Below are 26,809 nucleotides of genomic sequence, written 5' to 3'. Positions count from 1 at the left end.
AATAAACTTCCTTTCTTTTCATATTTTTTTTTGCGACGCACTGGATTTAATTTGGCGCAGGCGCGTTGGGCGAGTGTATAGAAGTCTTAAGTGTTACAGGTTTGCCCCGCCTCATATACTCTAACGCAGATCAAAAGCATAGCATCAATATACTATGAATACACTATAAATAAATTAAATCCAGCTATGTTTTGCATGGTTAAGGTTACCCATTAAGAGATTGTGACAGAATGATCAATTCCATTGCATGAAGCCAGATTAATAAATAATATGAATTTGATGGGATTCTAGAATGAATTTCAACTTTGTGGTTTGAAGCTACAGTATTATTTATTATTCGTTGTTATTTATTTCACTATTTTGACAGTTTGCAAAAAGCAGGTCTGACCGGTCCAAGAAGATGTTGTTGGAGACCTAAAAGCACACAATAAAGTGCAGGACAGGGCAATAACTGGAAAAATAAAACATACTAATAAAACTCTTGTTAGTGTTTAATTTGTATTCATATCGCAATGTGTATTTTAAAGCTTAGAGTTTATTGAGGTCATTGATTGTCTGGTTGTTAATTCTGATGTAAGCATTAATATGCACAGCTTGCAGCACGGTTAACCCGCCATTAAGAGATACAGTACATCCTCACTGTCCAATAACAGGGGGAGACTATCTGAAAATAGGCTGAGTTATAAGTAGTGAATCTGTTTGTGAATAGAGAAGAGAAAAAGAAACAGTGTCTACAGCCCTGGGGTGTTCCTGTTATGAGTAGAAGGGCGTGAGATCTTGTACTACTCGCAGTAGAAAGAATTAGGTAGGTTTTCTTTAAGGTCTAAAGTTTAATAAGAAATTTAATGGTAATAATGTTAAATATTGAAGGTTTATGAAAAGCATGCAGTCTTAATCTGTTCATATTTAGACATGACAGAGTTCACCACAACAAGATGACATTCATATTTGATATAAAACTACAAAGTGTACTATATAGAAAATAAGGAGAGAATGATGGACAGGACAGGAATGACATTTTAGACTATCATCCACAGTGTCACAGAGTAAAGGTGGGGCAATATTTGGTGAACAGTAAAAAGGGATTAATAATGATGATTTGATCTCTGTGATAAGAAAGTAGGCAATGTTTACTGTTCAGATACAAATAAATGGAATAAAGTCCCAGAATGACTGTATCATCAACAGGTCTGTTCCATATGTGCATGCTTCCAAATGAGCAAGAATTACTTGTTTAAAAACCTCTGTAGTCATGCATGTGTGAGCACTGGATTGGAGTTGTTCAGGCATGTTGTCTTTGCTTACTCTGGAACAGGCATGATAAACGAGGTTCTTAAAACACTGTCACTCATTTAAAAGAGGTGTCAAAGAGAAGCCTGATTTTCCAAGATAAACACAGTGTTATTAGGAATAGTCCAGACAAACAATGAGTGCCACTGACACAATTAGCTCCACCACCAAATAGAAAATACTCTCTGCCTAAAAAACTTTAAGAAATTCAAAGAAAGTTCCTCAGTGTTGTGACATGGTGCAGCATGCATACTGCCTGTATTCACTCCCAGTTAAAGTGTTTAATTACTGAGGTATGTCAGTCAAACTGAATGCTGAATGTTCTCTTCACAAATTCTTGTTCTGCCAACCTTCAATTATGTAAGAAAGGTAGCAAGGGACCTCTATAAACCTGCCTATACAGAATTTGTGCATTTAAAGAATATGAACATGTAAAGCATGTTAAACCTCTATCTAACAGACTCTTGTGACACAGCCAGACATGGATTTACTAATAATTTGTTCCACATTATTTAGATTATTTAGTGTATGGTGTAAATGCCAGGGGAATATGTAGGAAAATACAGAAAAACCTCTGAAAAACCACAGTTATGCCGCCTTTTGAACGTGTATTGCGATTGATATTATCACTTTAACAGTGAGCCAAGCTTAATTTTGAAAGGTAAGAGGTTTCAATTTATCATTTGGGGCTTCATGCATTTTCCAAAGGCTATTCTATTTATAAGCATACAACTACCAAGAACAGGGAACAATTATTCCTTTGTAGTAGTCAACATGTGGAGACACATTTGTTGGCTGGTTGGCAAAGTGTATAATAATAGTTCCCATTCCCTTTTTAAACCTGTGGTCTTTGAGAGTATCGTCTATTTTTTATATATAACTTTATGCAATGGAATATATTTGTGATACACTTTAAGCATAAGCTTTCAGGCAACTTTATTTTCTATACAATTATTTGGGAATAACTGTAACAATAAATAATTCTTTAAAACACACAGCTGGTTTACCAGATACAGATTAAATAAATCACTGGTTGTGTATCTGAAGATAGAAATTTGAACAAAATTAACAAAATTAAAAAAATTATATCCATACTTAATATTGCCTATTAGGACAGTATTATCTATAGATTTACTATTAGCAAGGATGGAGGTAAGAAACAGCACAACAACTCATCGTTATTACTCACCTTTTCTGTGAATGCATGTGGCATAAAACAATCACAGCAGTATTATTTTTGTCCCATCGTAGTTGTGAAATCATCGTTCCTATCACCATTCCACAGTTGTGAAATACAAAGCGTATTGTATTTCAACATGCATGAGTAATCATTGGTCTTAAAAAGCACTCATTTCCCTGTAAATTTATAGAATTTCCTGGCAGCCAATCTGATATGGTCCAAACTCAGACAAACAATTAGTAGAAAATTTACATTCACACTATATACAGTAACAGATAAAAAAAGATTAACTATTTTAAGAATCATTGTTTGTTTCAACCAATTATTTTCAAATATACAGTGTAAGGGCTTGCAATGGCAATCAAGAGTTTTTATTTCCCAAAGCAAGCTTTCTTAAAAAATTAAGAAAACATTAAAAAAGTAAAACAGCAAGTAAACAACTTTTAAAAATCAAGCAGCACATTTTCATGCTGGGTTGTACTTTCTAGCCTACAGATTGCTTCGGCATTGTATAAAACAATTATACTGTGCAGTGAGAAAGCAACTGTTGTGTATTCAGCGTCTTCTGCAATGGGACAGATTATACTTTCATTCTTTATTGCCATAAAAAATCTTAAATATAGTCCATATAATAAACATTCTGAACAAGCAGCACAAAGAACTTGATAAAAATTAAGAAAGAAAGAAAGAAAGAAAGAAAGAAAGAAAGAAAGAAAGAAAGAAAGATAAAAAAAAAAAACAGCGACAGAACAATAGTCCACTAGTCTTAAAAAAAAGGTAATAATACTGTCATGCTGTGTTATTACAGTAGAATCACAAGTGTTACAGTAGCTATAAAGAGCAGTGTTTTGAGTATACTGAACTGTAAATATGTTCTCCGTGTTTCAGATGGCTGTAACATGTCTAAAGTATGTTTTGATCACAGTGACATAATAGTGACAGAAATTCTGTATAGAGCAGATATAGATCTATTATGTTCAACAATGACAAACCAAGCTACATCAATGTTAGGTTGTACAGGAAGGTTACAGAAGGCTGTGTATGCTTTTTCATACAAAATCACACCGGCTTCAGCTTGAAAGCTGACGTACTATTTGACACTAAATATTGTCACTGTTTTAAAACTCACACTGGTGTGATTACAGAATGAAAAGGCCCACATTGCATCTAATTTAGAATCTGTCAGTTGGGAAAAGGATGGATATACAGTAAACTCACTTCCTTCAGCATATGTGAAACATCACATTTAATAAACCATAAATCAGATTATGTGGAAACGCTCTTAAATATTCCTTTAACTGACCTAAATGGATTCTCCACATTCAGTCTGGTCTTTTCTTCATTTTGTTCCTAAGTTGTGTCTCAAGTGACAGTTCATAATAGGGCAGGGACAAATATGGAGGACAAAAATGCGCAGAAAAGAGGCCTTATGACTTACAATTGACTGGATAACTGCTGACCCCTTTCAGGAAACAGAAAACTGACTGTGTATAATAAACATCAGAAAGTATTATAGTGAGGTTGGAGTTGTTTAAGGAGTTTAAGAATTTAATTTTCAGATGCTACCCCATAAAAAGAAGTGTTTGGAGAGTTACAAAAAATGACTCCTTGTCCTCATACAGATGCAGCATCTCAAACTTACTAAACATCATTGGAACTACAATTGGAATCATCCGTTGTGGTCAAATGAGACCAAATCATTTCTAATCATATGAACACAATCATCATTTCTGGTGGAAACAAGGGGACTGAATACATGGAAATGTCCACATACCCAAACTAAAATATGTGTGGCTAATCTTTGATGCTTTAGGGCTGTTTGGTGGGAATATTTTAGGCTTTAATGTTGTTCCTGGCAGGTGTTTAAGACATAGCAGTAGATTAACAAACAGATAATCATCTCTAGTGAAACTGTTTAAAGAACACAAAAGCAAGAGGCATCTCAGACTTTGTAAGTGAACAGTATTTAAAACCTGTGGCCTGGATCTACATGCCCCAACCTAAGAATGTAAAAGCTTTAAATGTCCTGCATGCAGAAGTGGCCCAAGATGGCTCTACAAATTAATGATGTTAGTCTCACAAGAGAAGGCTTCTTCAAAGTTTAACTTTGAGAATTAATATTTTCTTCCTTACTTATTTCCACAGAGTATACCAAGGATAGTCCATAATCTGTAAAGTTGGTTTAAAGATAAGCAATAAGAAATATGAATCAAATCTGTAGTGTGGATTATCTGAAATCCAGATGCGTTCTTTGCTTAACAATCTTACATGCATGCCTTATGAGGTTAGCAGTGCTACAGATGTGTAGTGATCGATCCACTTTGAGGCCTGTCTTTCCTAATTCAAATGTAAAATGCATTTTAATCAAATATTTTACTAAATCTCAGCCACTTTCAGTAGAGGAATTTGCACCGTGGAATTATTCAAATGAGTCAAATGTTTCTGAACAGTGGAAAAAAGAACACACCCTGCATATACTTTATGTTTCAAATGTATGTGGACACCTGACTATGACACCTGTATGAGGAACTTTTTTAAAGGCATGACATTAGTATGGAGTTGGTGTTCCTTTGCAACTATAACAGCCTCCACTCCTCTGCAAATGCTTTCTACAGGATTTTGGAATGCTGAAGGCATTTGTGTTTATTAACCTCAGGAGAATTAGTCAGTTCAGTCACATGTTGCATAAGAAGGCCTGGGGTACAGGTATCCGAGTTCATCCCAAAAGTACTAAGTACTATTGAGGTCAGGGCCGACCACTAGAGATTCTGAACCAGTTGTAGCGAACTGTTGTTCTCACTTTGTGCTCTGGGGCATTGCTAAAACTAGGCTCCTTAATTTAAGTGAAGGGAAATTGTAATGCTACACAATATAAAGACATTATAGACATTTATTTGCCTCCTTTCTGGCAAAGGTTTAAGGGAAGGCCCACATAAGTGCTCATGGTCAGGTAGCCACATACTTTTGGCCATATAGTGTATATACTGTATATATATTCAGGTACACATATTTGGACATTTACAATTTTAAAGTCATTGTAACAAACTACAACAGTGTAATGGAGTTAAACTATAATCAGGTTTTTATGACCTGATTTTAAAACTTCCCAATGGTTTACAGCCTTCTGTATTTACTGTGGGGAAGTTCTTCTAGATTGTTAACTGACACAGATACGCCTACTTGCTGTTGTGAAGCAGTTTCTCCTGATCTTACGGGTGTGTTTGGTTTGGCCAAACCAGATGATTTTCTTATCTCTTGCTGGATATGTTTCATTTTTCAGCCTAATGATGGCTTCCATCACTGCAAGTGACATTTCTTTGTGGGTTAACAGAAACAGATTCCAAATGCAAATTTGGAGAAAGTGGAATAAGTGAATAAAAGAAAAAGGGACAATTAGGTATTATTGGGCTATAGAGAGTGAAAATTCACTGTATTGAAAATTATGATTTCTGGGGCTTGCGGCCTGTATTTGTGATACGCTCAGTATAAGAATCACCCCTATTAAACTAAATATCAATCAGTTATAACTGGTGTTGGCTGACCTCCAAAGTAGTAGCTTTCCAAGATATGAAAGACAAAATTCAAGACACCATGATATGTTTCTTGCTGGCTAGCAGTCTATGCAATCTGGCACAAATACGAATGAACACTAAATGAACGATAAATCCTAGCTTGGTGGGTTTTTTCAAATGATTTATTTATACTTTTACAGGGTATGGAAAACATCAGAAATCTCTTATTTTGTGGACACTGTAAACAAACATGAAATGACCCGAGTGTCACTGGACTGCCTGGGAAGTTTTTGTGGCTAAATGTTCCTGTTCAGCTTTACGCTTCATCATTTCTTCTCTCTGGATGAGCTGCATGCGCTCCGCTTCCCAGGCCTGAACTTTCTTCTCGTACTGAGCCATATCTAGCTCCTGACAGGTCCTCAGATTCCCTTCAGCCAGGATGGACACAAGTGTATCTAGACTGCGGGTCTCAACTTTCCCCTGTGCATGTAGCTGCTCATTCAGCTTCTGCACAGCAGACCAATAAAAGAAATAATCAATTTAAATGTTCAGCTTTTTAAATATTTGATTTTTAACAAAAACAATAAACTAAAACCAGGTGTTTATTTTAACTAATAACATTTAACATATTTTAAGCTATTTTATTATGGAGGTTTTATCAAGACTTTAGGACTAAGAGCAAGTGTGTTAATAGGGTAAAATCTCTTTATGATCAAACTCTAACCTTGAATAGATCTATGTACTCCGGTAGTTTGGCTCTTTCAAACTCATCTTCTTCACCTATAGTAACATCCTGATTTTCTGCAGCTTTCTCTTCTGCTGCTTCAGAAGCAAGTATTGACAGGAGTTCCTGCAGAATCATCTGCATGTAGTCAAGCTGAAAAATACAAATTCACATAGGAACCATGATGTAGTATTCAGTTGGCACATGCTTTTATTCAAAAGCAAATACAAGTGAGACAGAATACAATCTAAGTATACATCTATAAAAGCAGACACATAATATATGTAAGAACCAGCTACAAATAAACTTGAGCTTTGGAACCAAATGTAGTACAATTAGTAGTCAACACACTGTCACAATACACTCACTGCCCAATTTAATAGCAATACATGTACCCCATTCATTTATGCAGGTAAGCAATCAGCCAATTATGTGGTAACAGCACAATGCATAGAATCATTCAGAGCCAGGCCAAGGGATTTTGTTAATGTTTACATCAAACTGGGCAAAAACTGCAAACTCCTATTTTAACCATGGCATGAATATTAGTGCCAGATGGGCAGGTTTGAGTATTTCAATAAGTGCTGATCTTCTTGGATTTTCACACACACGCCCCACACATGCCTCACCCACCCACCCACACACACACTTTACACAGAATGGTGTGAAAAACAAAACCTGATTTGTTCTATTTGTCCTGTATATGCATTATTTTATTTTGCCCTTTCTTATGAAAATGTTCTTAACATTCTAAGACAGACAGGAATACAGAGGCAATAAGCTGTTTTGAAGCATGACCATTTTCCCACACCAGTGTTAGACAGACAGACACACAGACGTGCCTCTCCCATTGGAAAAACAGACCTCAAAAATGAAAATTCACTGTGCAACAAGGATTGAATGCACTTTTTTTAGGAGTGATAATGAGCAAAGATTTTGATTGCTTAGAAGGCTGTTGTTTATCGTATTTGTTCATCAGTGAGAGGGAGGCAGGAAACTTTAAATTGCTATGTTCTCAGAGAGATTACTGCAAGGGGCAGCACCTAATGATTTGTGAGTATACACACACACAATATATATAATGTTTGATTTTTACAGTTAACTTTCCTTTAACTTTCCATTATGTAAAATGCACCTTTTTTCACTTAAGGATACACTTGTAAAACGTACTTTGTCCCACAGATGTGAGCAATTAATACATACTCACAATGTCCTTGCATAGTTTCAAATCTCCAGCATGATTGCACACTTGCTCCATAAGAAGCAGGCTTTTACTGAGATATCCTGGGGTCCACATCAAGGGCATGTTGTGAAACACCGAATGGATTCCTCTGGTTATCTCCACCTTACCTGATGAAAGGATGATAATTGCACAATTTATTGGCATGGACTCTACAGACCAGAATATAAGAAAGCAACAAATGCCTTTTTACAGAAACAGTTGTTTTGCAACACGAGCATCACATAAACATTCATCACAAAAACGTTCATTTTACAATAAAGTAAAAGTTGTTCTAAATCATAGAGGGCCTTAAACCCTCAAATACTCAAACTGGATTAGGCTCCACCCTACTTGTAGTTCCCAATGTAAACTTTTAGATGTGCACTGTCTAAAATCTAGCACATGCAAAGCTTGCTTAAATGTTAGATTTTGCAAGCTTTGAAACTGTTGCATTTCATCTGTTTTTTAATATCAAACCTATAGTTAAACCTTTAAGAAACATTAATATGTTTCTTAAAACAAGGGATACACACCAATGAGTGCATGACCAAGTAACTGAGCGTTGAGGCCAACAGAATTTTCCTGCTTCAGTCCAGCTAACAGAAGAGCTGCTCCCACGTTCCTCTCCTCCTGCAACTGCACAAATGTTTAAAAGAACTGGTGAAGCAGCTAAAATAACATTGAGAAAGTGTCCTACTCGTACAAAAGCACATTGAATATACTTATTAGACCATTGTAAAAAACACGACATACCTGAAAAATAGGACAGTCTAAAAAGAAGCCCTCCTCATTAACACCCTCACAGATACAAATTGTTAACAAGTAAAAACTGATTTTCAATCTTGTTGCTCAACTTAATCATTGTGCAACTCGTAAAACTGTATTTTATATTTATATTATAAACCCAAAGCAGTAACCACAGTCAATTTTTATTGATACATCTTTACCGATAATTGTGATAGCACTGAAGTGAACACACATAAGATGACGTATGCAACCTACAGCAGTCTGGCTTATATATACTACTACTACTACTACTACTATTATTATTATTATTATTATTATTATTATTATTATTATTATTAAGAAGAAGACAGATACAATGTTCAATGCATAACATTTTTGCTCTTACATATAAATACTATGCTTTACACTTTTTTGGTGCCCTGCATTCATTGATTTTTTTTTTTAAAGGCAAACATCTTGGCTGAACTTGACAAATAATTTAAATAAAGATTTTGTCAGATACAGGTCAGCAGCCTCAGTTAATGTTCACATCAAACATCAGAAAAAAGAAAATGTGTGATACCAGAAGAGCTGGTTTGAGAATTTCAGAAACTGCTCCTGGGATTTGAATTTTTAAATTTTAAAAAATAAATTGTTTAAAAACACACACACACACAAATAGAGGTCAGAGGAAAACAACCAGGAAAGATTTTGCAGCTTAAATAATTACTCTTACAACCATGGCGAGCAGCATGCACATGTGGAACCTTTTACTGAACAGGCAACAGCAGAAGATTATACTGGGTTCCACTCCTGTCAACCAAGAACAATAATCTAAAGCTATCATAGGCACAGACACCCAAAGTGAACAAATAAAGATTCGGAGGATTTCATATTTTTTCCACCATTCTGTTATTTGATGTGAACAATAATTGCACTTGACCTGTATCAGATGTTTTTAGCTGCTGTTACACTGCTGATCAGATGACTGCATGAAAATATGTTGGTGAATGTCTTTTAACCTTTAATGACAATTTTAAATTAGAACCTTGAACAAATTAGCACTACAACCTTTTGCAAAGATTATTGCTTAACTGGTCAGATGACATTTCATGTGAAAGGCTTTGCTCAGACAGGTAACCAATAACAACAGAAAATACCTCAAATTTGTATGTGGTTTCAAATATTAATCAAATCTAATCATATTAGCTGTTGTGTATATTATGGAGATGTCAAAATATACAGGAGGTACATACGGAAAGGTCCGGTTTGGTTGCTAAATACTTGCTCAGGGCAAACAATGATAAGATCTGTGTCGTGGGGAGGTGAAAAGCTTCCTGAAGCATCACCTCTTCAACAACTGAGCTGGCTCCTGCGTTGATATAATAAATAGTAATTTAAGAGATTTAACATTTGAACATTAAAGCAAGAAAAAACCTCCAACTTTTCCTGCTTGTTCATACCTTTGTAGTCTTCATCTTTTAGGTAAGAGTCAATGAGGATATTAAATGTGAACTCATCTGGAAACAATCCAAACTGAACCTTGATGAAGGGAAATGAAAAATATCAATTTTTTGTGCCATGTTTAACTGGCACAGTTAATGTATACCTAGCCATAATTCACCAAACTTGTGTTCAGTGAGAAAAAAAACAATCCATGACATTTCAAACTCGGTTATCTTAAAAAATCCTACCTTATTCTTGAGTGTGTACAGGGCTCTGTCTCTGGCTCCATATTTAAGACACTGTCGAAACCAACTGTGAATGGTCCAATCACGGAGATACCAGCAGTTTGGACTGTGTCTAAACCTCACAACACAGAAGTGGAAGAAACTGTTTAGAGCTAGAGCTTTACTTTTTCTATTAAATATATTAGTGCAACCTCTCTCATTCCATGGTTGTTTGAAAAATTTATTGAAATTAAATAAAGATTTCTACATACTTATACAAGTAATATTCCGCTTGATCGATTTCTTCTCGGGACGAAATATTGTCTACAAACTTAAAATAAAAAAAAGCAGATATAAGATGATTTAGACATATACACTAATGCCTTCATTGTTCTGAAACACATGAAGAAAGGCACAATAAGAAATTCCAATTAATTCTAATTTCTTTCACATACCTGTAAGGTTGCTTATAAAATTTCAAAACTAAAATCAATGTAATTAACACTGTGCTTAGCATAATAAGTAATCGCATAAAAAATGTGAACATCACAACAGATATGTACATGATACAGATGTACATGTTTCCCAAATAACAAAGGAAAGGGAGACAAGCAAGAATATAACTTTCTCGTAATGTCAGTCTGCCCTGCAGATTGTTGTTATAGTCTCTTGGAGATGAAATCATCTCTAATCTCGATTTTTGGTCTGTGCTACCTGCTTTTCCTTGTTTTTACTAAAAATGTTTTAACAAAGCAACGCTGGCCCTTGTAGAAGGTCCAGGCGAACAATGTTGTTCTCTCACCCGTGATATTGTCAATGAGCTAACAGGAAACTTTTTCTCATATGTCTTGTCCATGAGAGAGGCCAGTTTAGCTGGAAATGAGAAATGAAAACATTAAATAAATAAATAAATAAATAAATAAATAAATAAATAAATAAATAAATAAAAACACACAAACACACAATGGATAATAAACATGCAAAAAAAATCAAGCCCATTTTTTAAAATTAGCATTCTGATGTTTCAACTTTGAATTCTACTTGAATCTACCTCATAAAACTAAAGCATTAGTATATGTAATGGGGGGAAATGAGGACCAATATTCTGTGTTAACAGTATTACATGGTATTACATGGGTAAATATGGGAAAAGGGGCTCACCAAGGTTTTGGGGGTCGTGCTCTCTTTGCTCCCACACTCTGGTGTCGGTATATGCTGCTGAGAGCAAACATCTTCTGCCTGTAACATACACACAGGTACATGACCATACAATTACACATACAGCATTTTAAAAAGGCTTTAGGGAACGTATGAGACCCAATGACATTGTGATCGGACACAGCTAGCAACTTTGTCTTAGGCAAAGAAGAGCTACATTTTCATCCAGTTGATCGAAAAGTATGCCTTGGCTAACAGCTGAGGTTCGTGTTTTCTTAATTTAGTATTAAAAAAATACTTATTTGCTCGTTGTTTGGCTAAATACTCATTGGTATTAATGTCATAATCCAGTATAACATTACTAGCTAGCTAGCAACCTTGGCAATCAAACCATACTGTATCAGGGTATTTACAATGAATAAAATCTTCCAGACAGATAGAGAGAACGAAGAGTTAAAACGGTTAAACTAAACGCTGGATTATATACTCACCGTTTAAACACGGAGTCAAACATTTTGACGTTGTCTTGACAGACAGGAGAAAGCGTTGCAGGATGGAGGCGGCCATGTTTGGGTTGTACCATTTCGTGATGTGTGTGGGGGAGCTGTGAGAAGTTTTATATTTCTAAGCGTTTCTCTTTTGTGCACCTCATCTCTTATCGCATCTCATCGCAGACGATGAAATACTCATAGGCAAAAAGGATATTAGGTATATATTTAATTATGTGGGGAATTTACATTAGCGTTTTATTTTGATTTGTTACAAAAGTGAAATACAACAGAGTGTCAGTAGAGGGCGCTATTAACCTGCACTCCATTAAAGAAACACGTGAGGAGCCCAAGCTAAACCCTCACAGCATTTTAAAGTGGAAAACTAGAACATTTAAAAATATTCAATACCACGCTATTAAATTGAAATTAATAGTATTTGTTTTTAATACCCCTTTCATGGCTACAGACTAATACGTTATTCCAAGGTCCAGGTCATCCAGTAATTATTCCATTTTAATATCAACATATCAGAGTTTAATCTTTAATTTCTATATTATCTCAGACGGAGTTCTCTTTAAGTGATTAAATAGAATTTAACAGCTAACCCTTATAAATATGTCCCAAAACATCATCAGAAATCCTAAAAGTAAACAAAGCGAACCCACCAAACACTCACTCACTCACTCACTCATTTTCTACCGCTTTATCCGAACTACTATCTCAGGAGTCATCGGGCATCAAGGCAGGATACACCCTGGACGGAGTGCCAACCCATCGCAGGGCGCACACACGCACACACGCACAGACACACACACACACACACACACACACACACACACACACACACACACACACACACACACACACACACACACACACACACACTCACTCACTCACTCAGGACACTTTTCCAGAGATGCCAATCAATCTACCATGCATGTCTTTGGACCGGGGGAGGAAACCCCCGAGGCACGGGGAGAATATGCAAACTCCACACACAAGGCGGAGGCAGGAATCGAACCCCCAACCCCGGAGGTGTGCTAACCACTAAGCCACCGTGCCCCCCGCACCCCTTTTCCATTATATTGATATATAGATTGCATTACATATCTGTGATTGGCAAATGTATGTTAAACTTTCAGTATATGTTGTGCAGCAATAACTGCATGTAAAGTTTCTGGTAACTTTTAATCCGTCCTGAACAAAGACTTGGAAGAATTTTTTCCCATTCGTCACTGAACAGATTCAACACTGGGATTTTAGTGGGTGTCCTCACATTAACTGCTTGCTTCAGGTCCTTTCAGAACATTTCTTTTGGATTAAGGTCAGGACTTTGACTTGGTCATTCCAAAAAATTTTCTTTGTTCCTCTTAATTCATTCTTTGGTAGACAGCTGGGGGTGTCTGTGGTCACTGTTCAATTCCATTCAATTCACATTTATTTGTATAGCGCTTTTAACAATTGACATTGTCTCAAAGCAGCTTTACAGAACATAAACATAAAACAAAAGGTTATTACAAATAATAATATAAAGATTACTATAATACACAATTCATCATTAATATTTGATAAAAACAAACAAACAAAAAAAAAACCTTTAGATGCTAAAGGAAGAAACCTTGAGAGGAACCAGACTCATAGGGGAACCTCATCCTCATATGGGTGACACGGGGGGGGGGGGGGGGGATTATAAATATACAGTCTTATAAATTTTGTATTGATGATGAGGGTGTTGTCCTCAAAGACTACATGGAGTTGGCATCTCCTCTTTAGTATCACAGAGTCCAACTGGAGCTGGTAAATCTCTAGATAGCTCAGGATCCTTATAGAGTCGGCCTCATCTCAGTGGAGTCATTTGTCAGTCAATCAGAACTGGTGCAATTTCTTGATGCCTAGGATGGGTAGAAAAAGAGATGCAGTTGAGAGGAATTAATGTAGCTGCTGTTCATAATAGATCCCTAAAGAGTTTGGGAACTATATATGAAAAGCTCTACACTAAATGCTCTTTAGTAGACTTTGATATACTGGGAACTACCAGAAGTCCTGAGTTTTGTGATCTCAGAGAGCATGAAGGATTGTAATGTGTTAGAAGACTAGTTAGATAAATGGGAGATAAACCATTAAGAGCCTTGTACGTAAATAGCAGCAGTTTGTAATCAATTCTAAACTTAACAGGTAGCCAGTGTAGAGATGATAAAATTGGGGTTATATGATCATATTTTCTTGTCCTGGTAAGAACTCTGGCAGCTGTATTTTGGATTAATAGTAGCCTATTTATTAACGATGCAGGACAACCACCTAGTAATGCATTACAATAGTCCAGTCTAGAGGCCATGAATGTATGAACTAGCTTCTCAGCATCAGATAAGGATAGAATATTTCTGATAATTTTCAAAAGACAGGTTGCTGTCTAATATAACATCCAGGTCTTTCACTGTTGAGCTGGTAGTTACAGTACATCCCTCTAAATGGACGTTGAAGTGTTAGAGCTTCTGTGTATTTTTGGACCGATAAGTAGTATTTCTGTCTTATCAGAGTTTAACAACGAAAATTACAGGTCATCCAATCTTTTATCTCTTTAACACACTCAGTTAATTTGGACAATTTAGCTATTTCATCTGGTTTTGATGAGATATATATCCCATGCCTTCTGCCATTTTCCATGAGAATTCGCTGGTATAATTCTGAATTTAATGTTCCATCAAGTTGTCCTGGCCCAGACGCAGCAATACAGGCCCAAAGCATGATACTACCACCATCATGTTTCACAGATGGTATAAGGAAATTATGCTAAAATTCAGTATTTTCCTTTTCTTAAAAAAAAAAAATGCTTTTCATTTAAACCAAAATGTTTTATTTTGGTCTCATTCATCTACAAATAATTCTTCCAGTAGTCCTCTGGTTTGTTTACTTCCAAACTTCATGCGTAGCAATCTTATTTTTGCAATGCAGTTCGGGAAGTTGAAGGATGTTCAGAGTTCACCTGATGGCAGACTCATAAACATTAGCCAAAGTAAAACAGGCCTTTAGATGTTTAGAAGTTACCCTGGGTTTCTTTCTGACCCAACAGTCTATGAGATGTCATGTTTTGGGAGTGATCTTTGTTGGTTGACCACTTCTGAAGAGAGTAGCAATGGTCTTATATTAAATGTCATTTTTTTTCATTGTTCATTTCACTTTGCCAAATACCTAAAGACATGATAAAACATGACAGTGAATACTGAATGAAAGAACACAAAGCAATCAAGCTAGAAAATTAAACAACTTTAGGCAGATTTGCAATTTCTACAGTCAAATTGGTTAAACTGTCGCCATATCTAACAAAGGTGATAGATGGACATGTCTGTTTAGATGTCCGTTTTCACTCATACAACATACCAAATTTACCAATGATGATTTGATTTTTTCAGCTGTGTTGTGTCTTGGGGACCAAAGACTAGAAGTTATTTTTTTAATCAGTTTTCTTGGTTTACTAATATAGCATGAACATCAGTTATGCTGGATTATAATGCTGATTAGCCTATGTGAAAATAGGTATACAGTAATACAATTTAATACAATAAAAAATGACTGAAATTCCTTTAGTGGTATAAAAAAAGTTCACTTGTTTAAATGAAACAAAAGTTTTTAGGTTTCAGCTTTCTACCAGTGCTTTGTGGTTTAAGGAAACATCCTCTTATATTGTACCACAAATCCACAGTGGAAAGGTACATTGCAATTCACTTGAATTAACGTGTAGACAACTGTTTTCTGAGTTCTGATGTTAGTCTTATTTTATTTTATTTTATTAGAACAGCCTCATTTATCACTCAAGTATAAGTCTTTACTGAATTTTGAGTTAGGCCAGCAGACATCACAGATATGCTGCTAAATGGCAACAGCTTAGAATAAACAGGAAAGTAAATGACCTGATATAAATAAAGCACACGATGCAAATAGAAAATATTCAATACAGAAAGAAAACACGTCATCAGACCCAGTACATTCACTACACAGAATAAATACTTACATAGAATACTACATAGAATAAAAAAACAGTTAAAAAAATAAAAGGAAAAATGAAGGATATAAAATGTTAAAAAGTGTATGAATGTGTACATAATACAGTCTAAATATATTATAGTGATATATTATTGAAATGTTTGCTATGATACATTTTAACTGTAATACGGGTCTGCTATATTTGTGTTTAACTATTATGTTTTGTGAAGCCTCTCATGTATCTTCCCACTTATGTAGCAGAAGTGGAACTAGTAGGACGAGAAAAAAAACTACAGTGGTTTTATTTTCTACCTTGTTGCACCTTTCTCATGATAAAGACAGTTACAGATTCTCCTTTGTCCTGACTCATCCAGAGGTTTCACTTCAGCAGACCTGAGTCGCAGTACCTGATTCTGTGGTGCTGCGTGCTTCCCGTTGGTCTTGGGACTGAAACATTGAGGTGGATGGAAGAGAGGATGAGGATATGAGTACTTCCTTTCCAGGTTCATGGTTTCACAAAGGGCCACCACCCTATAGAGGTGTTGGATGGACTGCAACGGCCGAAAAACACATACAAAAAAGGATATTGTCTGAGAAAGAGGGTGCATGTGGTTTAAAAAAAGGTGGTGAGAGACTATGATATTTGTAAAAATGAATCCTTTTGTTTTGTTGGCAGTAAAGATAACACAAGCAGAAGTGTTTTATCTCCATGTTTGATGGATTATTATAGTGCAGATAACACAAATGTGAAAACATTAAATAATTAAATAAAACAAATTCAACAGACATTTTTATTCAGTAGCATCTTGAAAAAGTGGACATTTGATAGCATTTTTGAAGTTACCATAGAACTTCAAAAATGAAAACACTGAAAACACGGTCGGAGTATCATTACTGAGTGCAAAAATTGATTATTAGGTCCTACGGCTAAATTTGTTTTTGTTACTATTCAGTATTGTCTCTGTGAAACTGTACTTTCAAAAATTATTGCTTAAAAAACACAGTAATCCATGTCACATCTCCATATAGTCAATGGTTTTCTAGCTACTGAAACAACTATAACCTAAACTTACAAGAGTGCCCAGCAGTGATAGTTAGTGTTTAGTTAGCTAGATGGAAGTTAGCAAGTTGTGACTGAGTGATGAACATGAAACCAAGAAAATGAAATGAAATTAGAGGCACAGGACAGACAGAAATAAAGAAAAAACATTTAAGTTATGAAGTTATTAGATAATTACTAAAGAAATGTCATGCTTACTGTAAACTGCAGTTTTGTGTTATAGGTTAGAAAGATTAGCTCATATATTATGAACATTTTCTGGTACTTGCACTCACTTTTTGACTTTTTGTAGGGTCAGTGGTGGCTCAACTGGTTAAGGCTCTGGGTTGTTGATTGGAGGATCTGGGTTCAAGGCTTAGCACAGCCAAGCTGCCACTGCTGGGCCCTTGAGCAAGGCCCTCAACCCTCCCTGCTCCAGGGGAGCTGTATCATAGCTGCCCCTGCACTCTGACCCCAACCTCCTCATTTGGGGTATGTAAAGAAAAGAATTCCACTGTGTCGTAATGTATATGTGGCGATAATAAAGGCTTCGATAATAATAAAGGCTTCAATGCAGTCAATCTCACAGTCTGAAGATGAAGATGGGCACCAGGTATGTGTTCACTGCCTCACGACTGACCATATCGAGCTGTACTGAATGTGCAGCAATGCCAATAGTGACACAGTGTGAATGACTGGCACATTTGGACCTTGGCTTGGGTGTTAGGTGCCATCATTTAGACAGCCTGGATACCCAGCCCCTGTTATTTTTTGCCACTCTGCAGAACACTGGTTCAATATAAATGTAGCTGCATAAAGGTGTATTTAATGCACCTACTGTCATGTTACTCCATCACTTCAGGTCTCAGCATACATGTATACAAGTGTATCTGGGGTCCATTTAATAATAACTATTGATAAATATATAAATGGATGAGAAAATGCAAGAAAGAAAATAAGAAATTTTTTTCCAAACAATTGGTTTAGAAAGCAATAGAAATCAATGCACTCCTCAGCTTAACAGACCACTGATGACAAATAGTGTAATGAATTGTAATGGTAAGTGTTGCAGTTGTCTTTGTATTGTCAAAAAGTGCTTATTTTCTTTCCCATACGACAGAAATGATGTTGAAAGCTTGTGATCTAGACCTCCCACAGAGTTCAGACAAGACTTGTTTGATCAGGTTACGTGATGCATTCTGTTGTACTTCCTTTCCTTTTCCAAGAAGCTAAATATGTTCCAAGAAAGTTAGTGCTATAAATCTAAATATGTACTAAAAATTATTTTTGTATGATATAGATGGAAAATGAAGAATTTATCACCTTTATTACACCTAAATTATATAAAGAAAATAATGCTGATCTTATATATTTATGAAACTAAAACTTTGGTGAAGCATTTTTACTCTACAGTATACAACAGTGACATGAGTTTATTCCAAATGAACCGGCCAGTTCATAATGTTTTTAATTGAAAATGAATGTATGTAAATGAAATGTAATAGAATAGCTATACAGCAATGTTTGTTTGTTTGTTTTATTTATTTGTTTGTTTGTTTGTTTGTTTGTTATAAATACAGGCAGAGATTTACATTTATACTTCACAAGAAAACCCCATCACAAAATTATTTACATGTTATTTCTTCAACAAAAAAAAGATAAAAAAAGAAAAAAACAGGTTATTTTAAATTTGAAGAAAAAATCAGTAGATGGACAATTGATTTATCAATCATTTATGAAATCATGCAAGTTATCAACAGTAAATCTTCTAATTACAAAATATACAGTGGGTTAAAGCATGCACACTGTTAGAGATTATGTAATAAGTAACATTTGGAAAAAAATTATATTAATGATCTTAAATAATATGTTTCATTTCGAAATTCAATGTTGCTACAATACCACTGGAAATGAAGACTCTTTCACAGATTTTCTCAGAGATATTTTAAAGATATTTTTACAAGACTTCATTCACAGCTTAATTTTCTATTGCGGTATGTTCGACTACAATAGAGTTCTCCATCAGAGACTGAGCCTTCCTGACTCTCTCTGTAATGTAGGCATTGGAGCTCCTCTTTTCTCAATCTGAAGTTCTTCCCACTGCCATCTTCTTCTTTTTCATGGATTATCCCATCCTCTTCCTCATCATCTTCATCATCTGCCTCTCTGGCTCCTCCCAGTTCAGTTTGGTAACGGTCAGGGCTGTACTGGCTCATCCTGTAGAGGCTGTCCTCATCTTCCTCACGGCTCTCACCATCTGACTGAGAAAGGCGGAAATGGGGATGTCTCTTCTGGGACAGATCGAAAGGCTTGTCCTGACTGAAGCGAGACAGGAGACGAAGAGGGCTGGAAAGACATAACCTTCCTCTGTGCCTGAATACTTCAGAGAGAAGACAATGTTTGATACATTCTGATTATTATTTGAAAAATATTCTTAATTTGCAAAAAAAAATAGGTAGTAGAAAATGACCCAAACTCTGTTGACTAGTAATACTCTGTACCTCGGGCATCTAGTCCTCGGTCCATGATGCCGTGTTTGACCTTCATATGGCGGGTCAGATTCCCTTTGAGAGTGAATTTGCTGGGGCAGTACAGGCACTTGAAAGGTTTGCTGTCTGAGTGCAAGTGCATGTGGCCCATCAGATTATGCATTCTGTTGAACTCCTTCCCACAAAGCTGAAAAGAGAATATAACCTTTCAGACTACAGATAATTAATACACCTGGAGTTTTATAGACATACAGTAGTACTAACATTGCTCTTATTTCTTCATGGTACATTTATAGGAACACCCAGAAATTCCTTCCCCCATTTATTCCATTTGAGTTGCAAGCTTAATTAGAGTTTGAGGAAACACAGAGAAAATAGTGCAGTAAATTTAGCTGTTATCAAACACAATTAGACCTGAGAGTAATCATGAATGGGTGAGCAGAGCAGCAAAAGGAAGAGGCCAGCAGAAAGGGCCAGAAACCTACTGGGAAGGGCACTCCTGTGCTGTCCTTCCTCTTCATTATTTTTTTCATTAGGGTGGGCCTTTCCTTCAGGAGGAGAGAGGGACTGTAAACTGTCCAAAAGGACCGTGAGAAAACAGGAAGTGCTCCCAAGCACAAGAGAAAGCGAGTTGAAATCTATTTGTGGGGACTTTTCTCAAGGGACAACAGCGCTATTGTTACAGGGGTAGTTTGTGAGGAGATATCCTTCCTATGGACAAGGAGACATAAGGTTGCCAAAAAACGAAGCTATCTGGTCATCGCCTCAAGCCACCCATCTCAGCCTAAGTTCACAAGTGTTTCAAAACATCAAGGACCCCAAAATCACTTGTTTGCATGTACAGTATGTCATATTCTGTATGCTCTCAATGCATTTCCATTTGCATGCAGCTCACAAGAAATATTCCATGAATTAATAAGGACAAGTAGGCATTTAATCAAACTAAAATGCATTTTATTTTTAACTCATTTATGATGTCTGAAATGATGATATTCATGTTGTTATGACTAGATACAGCCTCATCTGGAAACTAAGGATTTAACCTGACCTTGGCCTTTACTAATTTTCTTTATTACTCAGGTTATGAGAGTCTAATCGCATAATAATAATTATGTTTGGTTGGGTTATCATGATGAAAGTTATGCTGTGACTCACCTTGCATTTGTAAGGCTTGATGTCTGAGTGGACAATCATGTGAGCCTTGAGTGTCTGCTTCTGGACAAAGCTCTTGTAGCACAGGTGGCACTGGTAGGCTCGGATGTTGGTGTGGATCAAAATGTGGCGCTTCATGTTGGCCAGGAGGGTGAACTCACGACCACAGATTCGGCACTTATGCTCCTTCACTCCCTGCAAAATGATGAAATTACTTCATGAAAAGAGAAGTAGGATAGTTAAAGGTCCTTATAGACCATGCACTTGATATGACAATTTGATTATAAATTCCATTAATATCTAAATATAAAATGTTGAAATTATTAAAAGGTGAATACAAATTTTAAGATTTTAAGCAAGGTTCTCAGTCTGCACAAGATAAAGCTGAACCAGTTAATACATGGTCTGTTACAGAACAATTTTACATTTTATTTTGTCATTGTAAATTCTGCAACTGTCAACTTGCACTATTCTCTCCAACTAAAGTAACATTTACCTTGTGGGTCAGGGTGTGCTGCTTGAGGTGATGAGACTGCACAAACTCCATACCACATTCACTACAGATGAATGGCCTTATGTCCTTGTGCTTCATCATGTGGTTTTGCAGCTGACTTGGGTACTGGAAGCTCTTGCCACACTCGGCACAGTTGTACTGTGCTGGGCCGCGGTGGACTGTCAGATGTCGTTTTAGCTGTGCAAGTGTTGGAAAGTCAAGGCCACACTCCACACACACATTTTCTTGGCCCCTCTCATGCTTAAGCTCATGAGCCTTAAGCTCACTGGGGTAGGCGAAGCCTCGAGCACAGACACTGCAACTATATGGCTTGATATCACTGTGCTGCATCATGTGTCTCTTCAGGTGACTTGTCTGAGTGAATGCCTTGTGGCACACCTGGCATTTATGGGGACGGGCACCTTGGTGGGTTAGCATGTGTGTGTGCAGGTGGCTCAGCTGCTTGAAAAGCTTCCCACAGAGACCACATCCATGTGGCTTAATGCCACTGTGGCCCAGGATGTGCGTGACAAGGTTGTATTTTGAAGTGTAGGACTTCTCACACATTCGGCACTTCCAGCGTTTCTGTTCACCTCCTACATCAACATAGTAGCTGTCATCTATGTGAATGTTCAGGCCAAGTTTCTCAGCACTGCTCAGCCCAGCTCTGGAACCATCTGTGTTTCTTCTGTAGTATCTTGGCACCTCTTGTTGGTAGAATGAATTGGGAGAAAGGTGCATTACTGGGCCTGGCATCAGGAATGGAAAAGGGACCAAGCTTGGACGAAGCTGTGGGAAGTATGGAGAAGGATGGTGCAGGAGTAGAGGTGAAGAGGGCCATATTGGCATGGGTTTTACTGTTTCTTGTTTGATCTGCACTGTATTATATCTGCCCAGGACTCTATGAAACTGAAGTTTGTTGAGGTCAATCATCTCTGGGATAAATTTGTGTGGTAGAGGTTTGGTAGGGACAGGCTGAGCAATAGGGTAGGGAAGATGAGAAAGGTCAACAGTTCTGGTAAGGGAATCATCTGCCCTGTTGGGCTCGTAATCTTTAGAATTCATATTGAGAGGGTTCAGCTGCCGGTCTGCTAATAAAATAACCTCTCAAGCAGAAAAATATTGTAGCTATGAGTCTAGAAAAGTCCTCAGATTAGTGTCAGTTGGGTTTTTTATTTTGCCATAAATTGTAGATTTGTCCATCACGTGCCTGGGAAGAAAAACATAAAAGTATTTTTGGTAAATGTAAATCCAAAGTAGTTGACATGTTGAAGAGATTAATTGCAATGAAAACAGATAATAAATATTTAAACTCAATGATTGCTCATGTTCAATATTCAAACATTATTCAAACACAGATTTTGTGACTTTTTGTCATTTGTTATTCTCTTTGGCACAGCAAACTCTCTGCACCTGACTATACAATTATCATTTGCTTTTAGTTTTAAGGTGAAATGTAAATGCACTGTATCTCTTTTCATCAGGCTGTTGACAGAATGGCTTTGGCTAACTTTGCTAAAAAGAAGGAAAGTAAATGGGGAAGATTCAGTGTAAAAAAGAAATACCGGAACTTCAGCAGTTCTTCTTCGTTTTGGTATTTTGGGTTTGTGACAGTTATTACTCTGAAAAAAATTCCCCAAAAAATGGTGTTTAACAAACTTTATAATAAATATAGAAAATATTTTGGGGAAATGCCCCATTTGAGCAAACAATTCTATATATGTAAAGAAAACCTCATATAACTTCCCAGTGGTTATTGTGGTTAATACAAATACATGTTGTTTTGTCACAAAGTGTTTACAAAATGTAGACGGAGTAAATACATTGACCTTATTTTGTGCCTTGCATTAAGAAAATGACATACATGACATTAATAGTTTACAGTCAATTTACTAAGATAAATTAAAAAGTATGCATGCATTAGCATACAGTATATTAAATGGACAAACAATATGAGCAATAACTCTTGACACATAATACATCCATCTAAACAAACATAAACACCTGTAAAAACTAAATAGACTTACTGTACTGAACAAGTGTAATCCATCTCTGTCCCTGATGGATTCAGGTAATAAACTCAAGCTCCTCCTTGCTCAGTACTCCTTGATTAAATACTACCATAACCTCTGCCTGTGTGTGAGAGTATTAGTGCTTACCTGTCGCTTGCCCCGTGCTCTGGACAATGAGCCTCCAACACAGCAAACAGCATTTGAAGTGACTTAAGAAAGAGAACAGGAACAATCACTTTGTTCCCATTTTTCAGATGAGTACCTTCGGAGAGAAGGAAGGAAGGGAGGGGAGAGGAAGTCAACAAGCCTGTGCCTTCCTGTCGAAAAATAAGGAAACATTAGATAGACATCTCCATTCCTCGTCAATCTTTTACACTTATGTGGATTAGAAAAATGTGCTCAGTATTTACAGATGAATAGATTTAGAGCTGATCATCATAGGAATATTGTACACATTGTGGATGCTTTAGACAAGCAAAGAAAACTACAAGGAAGATCCTTATGGTGCATAGGGGATAACTCCTCTATCAGTTGTCTGTTTTGATGGGAATGGAGCAAACCACAGAGTTCCAGCAGAGATAGAGAAAAGGAAATGTTTTACCCTCTGCCTTGAGTGTAGTATCATCACTGTTTTATTCATGAGGAACAACGTGTACAAAACCTAACAAAGGAAGTCATTTAGGACTGAGAGATGTATGCAAGATTAAATATGAACTAAATCCAATGTTAACAAAATACAAGCTCTTCTACCCTTCTGAGTGAAATTAATTCTGGTGTTCAACAGATTTTTTAAATCATAGTTTTCTAACTGTACAACTGAACGTCATGATTCTTGCATATCTCTAAAATGTTATATATCTGCTGACGGTTTTATATTTTTAAAGAACAAATTTTATGAGATTTACAAGGGGTGTCCAAAGTTCAGCCTCATGGTCAAATACTGCCCACAAATAAGGCCGACTGGCCTGTCTTCATTCTGAGAATTTATGATGGGGCCCACTTGCCATAGTGACACCTGTGGTTTACTGTAGGTTCATGTGCATTTATTGCACATACATGCAAATGTGCTCAGCCTTTTCCAGGAATATTCATACAGCAGATTCACCAAGCTTTTTGTTAGTCACCATTAAGCAGTATATTTAGATGTGATGGCAGATCAGTAATGAACTAAACAGATTTTGCCTAGTTACTGCTATTCTCAGTTATCATCTGCTTGTTCATAAATCTTCAGGACTTACAAAAAAAGTAGACGATTCATACAACACAATTTAAGTGAAAGAGTGAAAGTACATGAAGTCTATTTTTCATTAATTAAGTGTTCCTTTCTCATCATTATAACCTCCTCTGGTAAATGCATGATCATGCACATGAGAAACGAGTCTGTAGTGACCTTCTGCTTGATATTAGGCCATGGGAACTAATGCTTCTAATCAGTCACTAAATTAGATTATTAACTGCTGTGATTAAATCATTAGACATTAGATGTAGAGGTGCCCATGTGGCACTTACCTTGAAGTGAGTATAAAAAGGCTTTCTTTGTCCCCAACCTCCAACATCACATTTGCACTCTTTTTCAGCTGTCGGCATCAGAGACTCATCAAGAAGTGAGTGACTGTTTTACTCTGTATGTGGCTAATAATTTAGAGATGAGGTAGTTTATGTGTGTCTAATCTGTGTGGCTTGTCTTCTATTGTAATTTATGTTTAAATGTTTACAATTTAATTATTCCTTTTTTTCTCATTTCTGTAGCTATGCCTGGGAGTGCACAGTATGTGTCTTTGTTATGCTTTCTTTCCATCTGCTCAGCCTGTTACATCTCTAACTGCCCAATAGGTGGCAAAAGATCTCTAATAGATGCACCATCACATAAGGTATATATCCTAAATGTGTCACCAGAGATACCATGAAAATATAAAATGATGAATGGTGGGATAGAGATGAATGTTTACTAAATGGTTACTACCATGCATTTCTTCATTTTTCCCATTTTGTAGTGCATGGCTTGTGGTCCCAGGGACAGTGGCCGCTGCTTTGGTCCTAATATTTGCTGTGCAGCTGGTTTAGGCTGCTCTGTGGGCTCTCCTGAAGCACTGAGCTGCACTGAGGAGGACTACATTCCCATTCCATGTGAGAATGGAGGACGAGCATGTGGATCTGAGAGGGGACGCTGTGCTGCTCCAGGTGTCTGCTGTAACTCAGGTAAAAAATGGCCATGAAACAAAAAAACACAGCAAAGTCAGGGTGCAGTGATCCTTACAATCCTGCTGTGATCTTGTTGGAAAATCAGCATAGGCATCAGGTCAGTGTGGCTTTTGGTGTTTAAAGCAGTCATCAACAGAGATAAGGTCAACTTTATTTTACAACTCCTCATAAACCATGTGGTTTGGTTTGCAACATCAGAGAGATAATTGGCAAAATGTGTAAGCTGTTTAATGATTAGTTAAATTGTTATACTTAAGCAATAATTGCATTATTAAAATTGTAAATTATATACAGACACAAGCTCTGATGTTCTTAGTATGTTTACCTAAGATGCTTATGTTTTTGATGGGTAATGTTAGATAGTTAAATTTTATTATATATTTCGATTAATCACATGCATTTTCTTTTACAGAGGGCTGTAGCATTAATCTGTCATGTCTGACTGATGATGAAACTGATCTAGAAAGCAGTAATGGCCCTGGTGGAGATCTCTTCATGAAGCTACTACATCTCACCAGGCAGCATTTGGCCAACAGAATTCGCCAGTGAGCCTCTGGGAATGCAGCACTGATTTATTTAATTTTTTTGTTACTGGAGTTCTTACATATTATAATACATTTCTATTTCAAATGGCTCTGGTTCCACTATAAATATGGTATAATTTACAGACTAACATGTAGTGGCTATGATAGATACTGAATAAAAATATCGTGATGATAAATGTAAAGAAAATATGTTTTGTGTTACTTGTAACTGGATTTCTAAGAGGTTGAGTCATTTTGATTTGATGACTATAAAATCAAGTGTGTTGTAAAAGTACAACTCAATTGATGAGGTCAGTTCTTGCGTTATCTTCCTTAACACTTTTATCTTGGTTAAATACATGGGGTGAAACAGTCGAGTTAAAAAGGTTAAATTAATATATTATATATGTGATATTTCAATTTATGCTACAGTGATACAATTTACATGCATTTCATGTACATCTAACGATCACTTTTCATATCATATTCATATGTGCACTAATTTATATATGATTTCTGGGACTTGCTTTTGATAAGGCAAAGTAATGGAAAACTGATAACCATTGAGAAAGGAGACGCTTTAAGTTCAGAGTCCACAAGTGTCACTAATGAAGAAATACAGTTTTAAGATCTGAGTCTTAGCACTAGTTGCTACAGGCTGACCCCATGATATTGATTGAAGATATGATTAACTTAAATATAGTCCATAAAAGCTGGGGGTTTTACATATTTATGTAAAAATGTCTGAAAAGCATAAAAATCAGTATGTGTATTTATACAATATAAAATTTGGGAATATAGAAAAACAGGATTTATTTATTTTCATGTCTATGTTGGAGATATAGTTTCTTAAGCTTTTCTGAATAGGTGTATATTGAGTAAAACTGAGCGTCTCTGATATCAATGGCTGCAGAAAAAATATATAATATAGTCAAAAGCCATTA

At 36.3% G+C, this 26,809-nt stretch overlaps 3 protein-coding genes across 7 annotated transcripts; 1 reads left to right on the top strand and 2 right to left on the bottom strand.

The window, feature by feature from the left end:
* Positions 1-21: 21 nt before the first annotated feature.
* On the top strand, positions 22-26,256 carry LOC113656026 (isotocin-neurophysin IT 1-like). Of its 2 annotated transcripts, XM_027166951.2 has the most exons (5): positions 22-805; positions 24,717-24,743; positions 24,889-25,010; positions 25,134-25,338; positions 25,754-26,256. In XM_027166951.2, the coding sequence occupies exons 3-5, from the start codon at positions 24,891-24,893 to the stop codon at positions 25,888-25,890; spliced, it is 462 nt and encodes a 153-aa protein (XP_027022752.1). In that variant the 5' UTR covers positions 22-805; positions 24,717-24,743; positions 24,889-24,890; the 3' UTR covers positions 25,891-26,256. The 2 variants fall into 2 exon arrangements, with proteins under 2 accessions (XP_027022752.1, XP_027022751.1); XM_027166950.2 differs by lacking the exon at positions 22-805 and having other exon boundaries at positions 24,617-24,743; positions 25,754-26,250.
* mrps27 (mitochondrial ribosomal protein S27) lies at positions 6,147-12,130 on the bottom strand. The gene is made up of 11 exons (XM_027166949.2): positions 11,974-12,130; positions 11,486-11,563; positions 11,127-11,197; positions 10,597-10,655; positions 10,349-10,463; positions 10,118-10,196; positions 9,911-10,026; positions 8,462-8,564; positions 7,914-8,056; positions 6,707-6,859; positions 6,147-6,489 (listed from the first exon to the last, which is right to left on the bottom strand). Exons 1-11 carry the CDS (start codon positions 12,047-12,049, stop codon positions 6,250-6,252), a joined length of 1,233 nt encoding a protein of 410 aa, XP_027022750.1. The 5' UTR covers positions 12,050-12,130; the 3' UTR covers positions 6,147-6,249.
* Positions 18,517-23,415, bottom strand: znf366 (zinc finger protein 366). 4 transcript variants are annotated; one of them, XM_047823107.1, is made up of 6 exons: positions 23,287-23,334; positions 22,693-22,749; positions 21,131-22,337; positions 20,638-20,829; positions 19,495-19,669; positions 18,517-19,373 (listed from the first exon to the last, which is right to left on the bottom strand). In XM_047823107.1, exons 3-6 carry the CDS (start codon positions 22,190-22,192, stop codon positions 18,961-18,963), a joined length of 1,842 nt encoding a protein of 613 aa, XP_047679063.1. In that variant the 5' UTR covers positions 22,193-22,337; positions 22,693-22,749; positions 23,287-23,334; the 3' UTR covers positions 18,517-18,960. The 4 variants fall into 4 exon arrangements, with proteins under 4 accessions (XP_047679063.1, XP_047679064.1, XP_027022746.1 ...); XM_047823108.1 differs by lacking the exon at positions 23,287-23,334 and adding an exon at positions 23,155-23,221; XM_027166945.2 differs by lacking the exon at positions 22,693-22,749 and having other exon boundaries at positions 23,287-23,415.
* Positions 26,257-26,809: the final 553 nt, after the last annotated feature.

Source organism: Tachysurus fulvidraco, chromosome 14, assembly GCF_022655615.1.
Source record: "Tachysurus fulvidraco isolate hzauxx_2018 chromosome 14, HZAU_PFXX_2.0, whole genome shotgun sequence".
NCBI lineage: Eukaryota > Metazoa > Chordata > Actinopteri > Siluriformes > Bagridae > Tachysurus > Tachysurus fulvidraco.
Note: the sequence above shows the minus strand (reverse complement) of the source record. Positions and strands in the feature narration are given on the sequence as shown.

Bases quoted from the DNA above. Each gene is read 5' to 3' on its own strand.
- mrps27 (XM_027166949.2), bottom strand. From the start codon at position 12,049: ATGGCCGCCTCCATCCTGCAACGCTTTCTCCTGTCTGTCAAGACAACG. The intron at 10,464-10,596 runs GTATGTAGAAAT...CTGTGTTGTGAG, and splicing joins GCGGAATATTACTTGTATAA to GTTTAGACACAGTCCAAACT. The intron at 10,027-10,117 runs GTATGAACAAGC...ATATCAACGCAG, and splicing joins AAAAGATGAAGACTACAAAG to GAGCCAGCTCAGTTGTTGAA.
- znf366 (XM_027166945.2), bottom strand. From the start codon at position 22,192: ATGAATTCTAAAGATTACGAGCCCAACAGGGCAGATGATTCCCTTACC. The intron at 20,830-21,130 runs GTAAATGTTACT...ATCATTTTGCAG, and splicing joins AGCACACCCTGACCCACAAG to GGAGTGAAGGAGCATAAGTG. The intron at 19,670-20,637 runs GTGAGTCACAGC...TTCTCTTTTCAG, and splicing joins TCAAGCCTTACAAATGCAAG to CTTTGTGGGAAGGAGTTCAA.
- LOC113656026 (XM_027166951.2), top strand. From the start codon at position 24,891: ATGCCTGGGAGTGCACAGTATGTGTCTTTGTTATGCTTTCTTTCCATC. The intron at 25,011-25,133 runs GTATATATCCTA...CCCATTTTGTAG, and splicing joins TAGATGCACCATCACATAAG to TGCATGGCTTGTGGTCCCAG. The intron at 25,339-25,753 runs GTAAAAAATGGC...TTTCTTTTACAG, and splicing joins AGGTGTCTGCTGTAACTCAG to AGGGCTGTAGCATTAATCTG.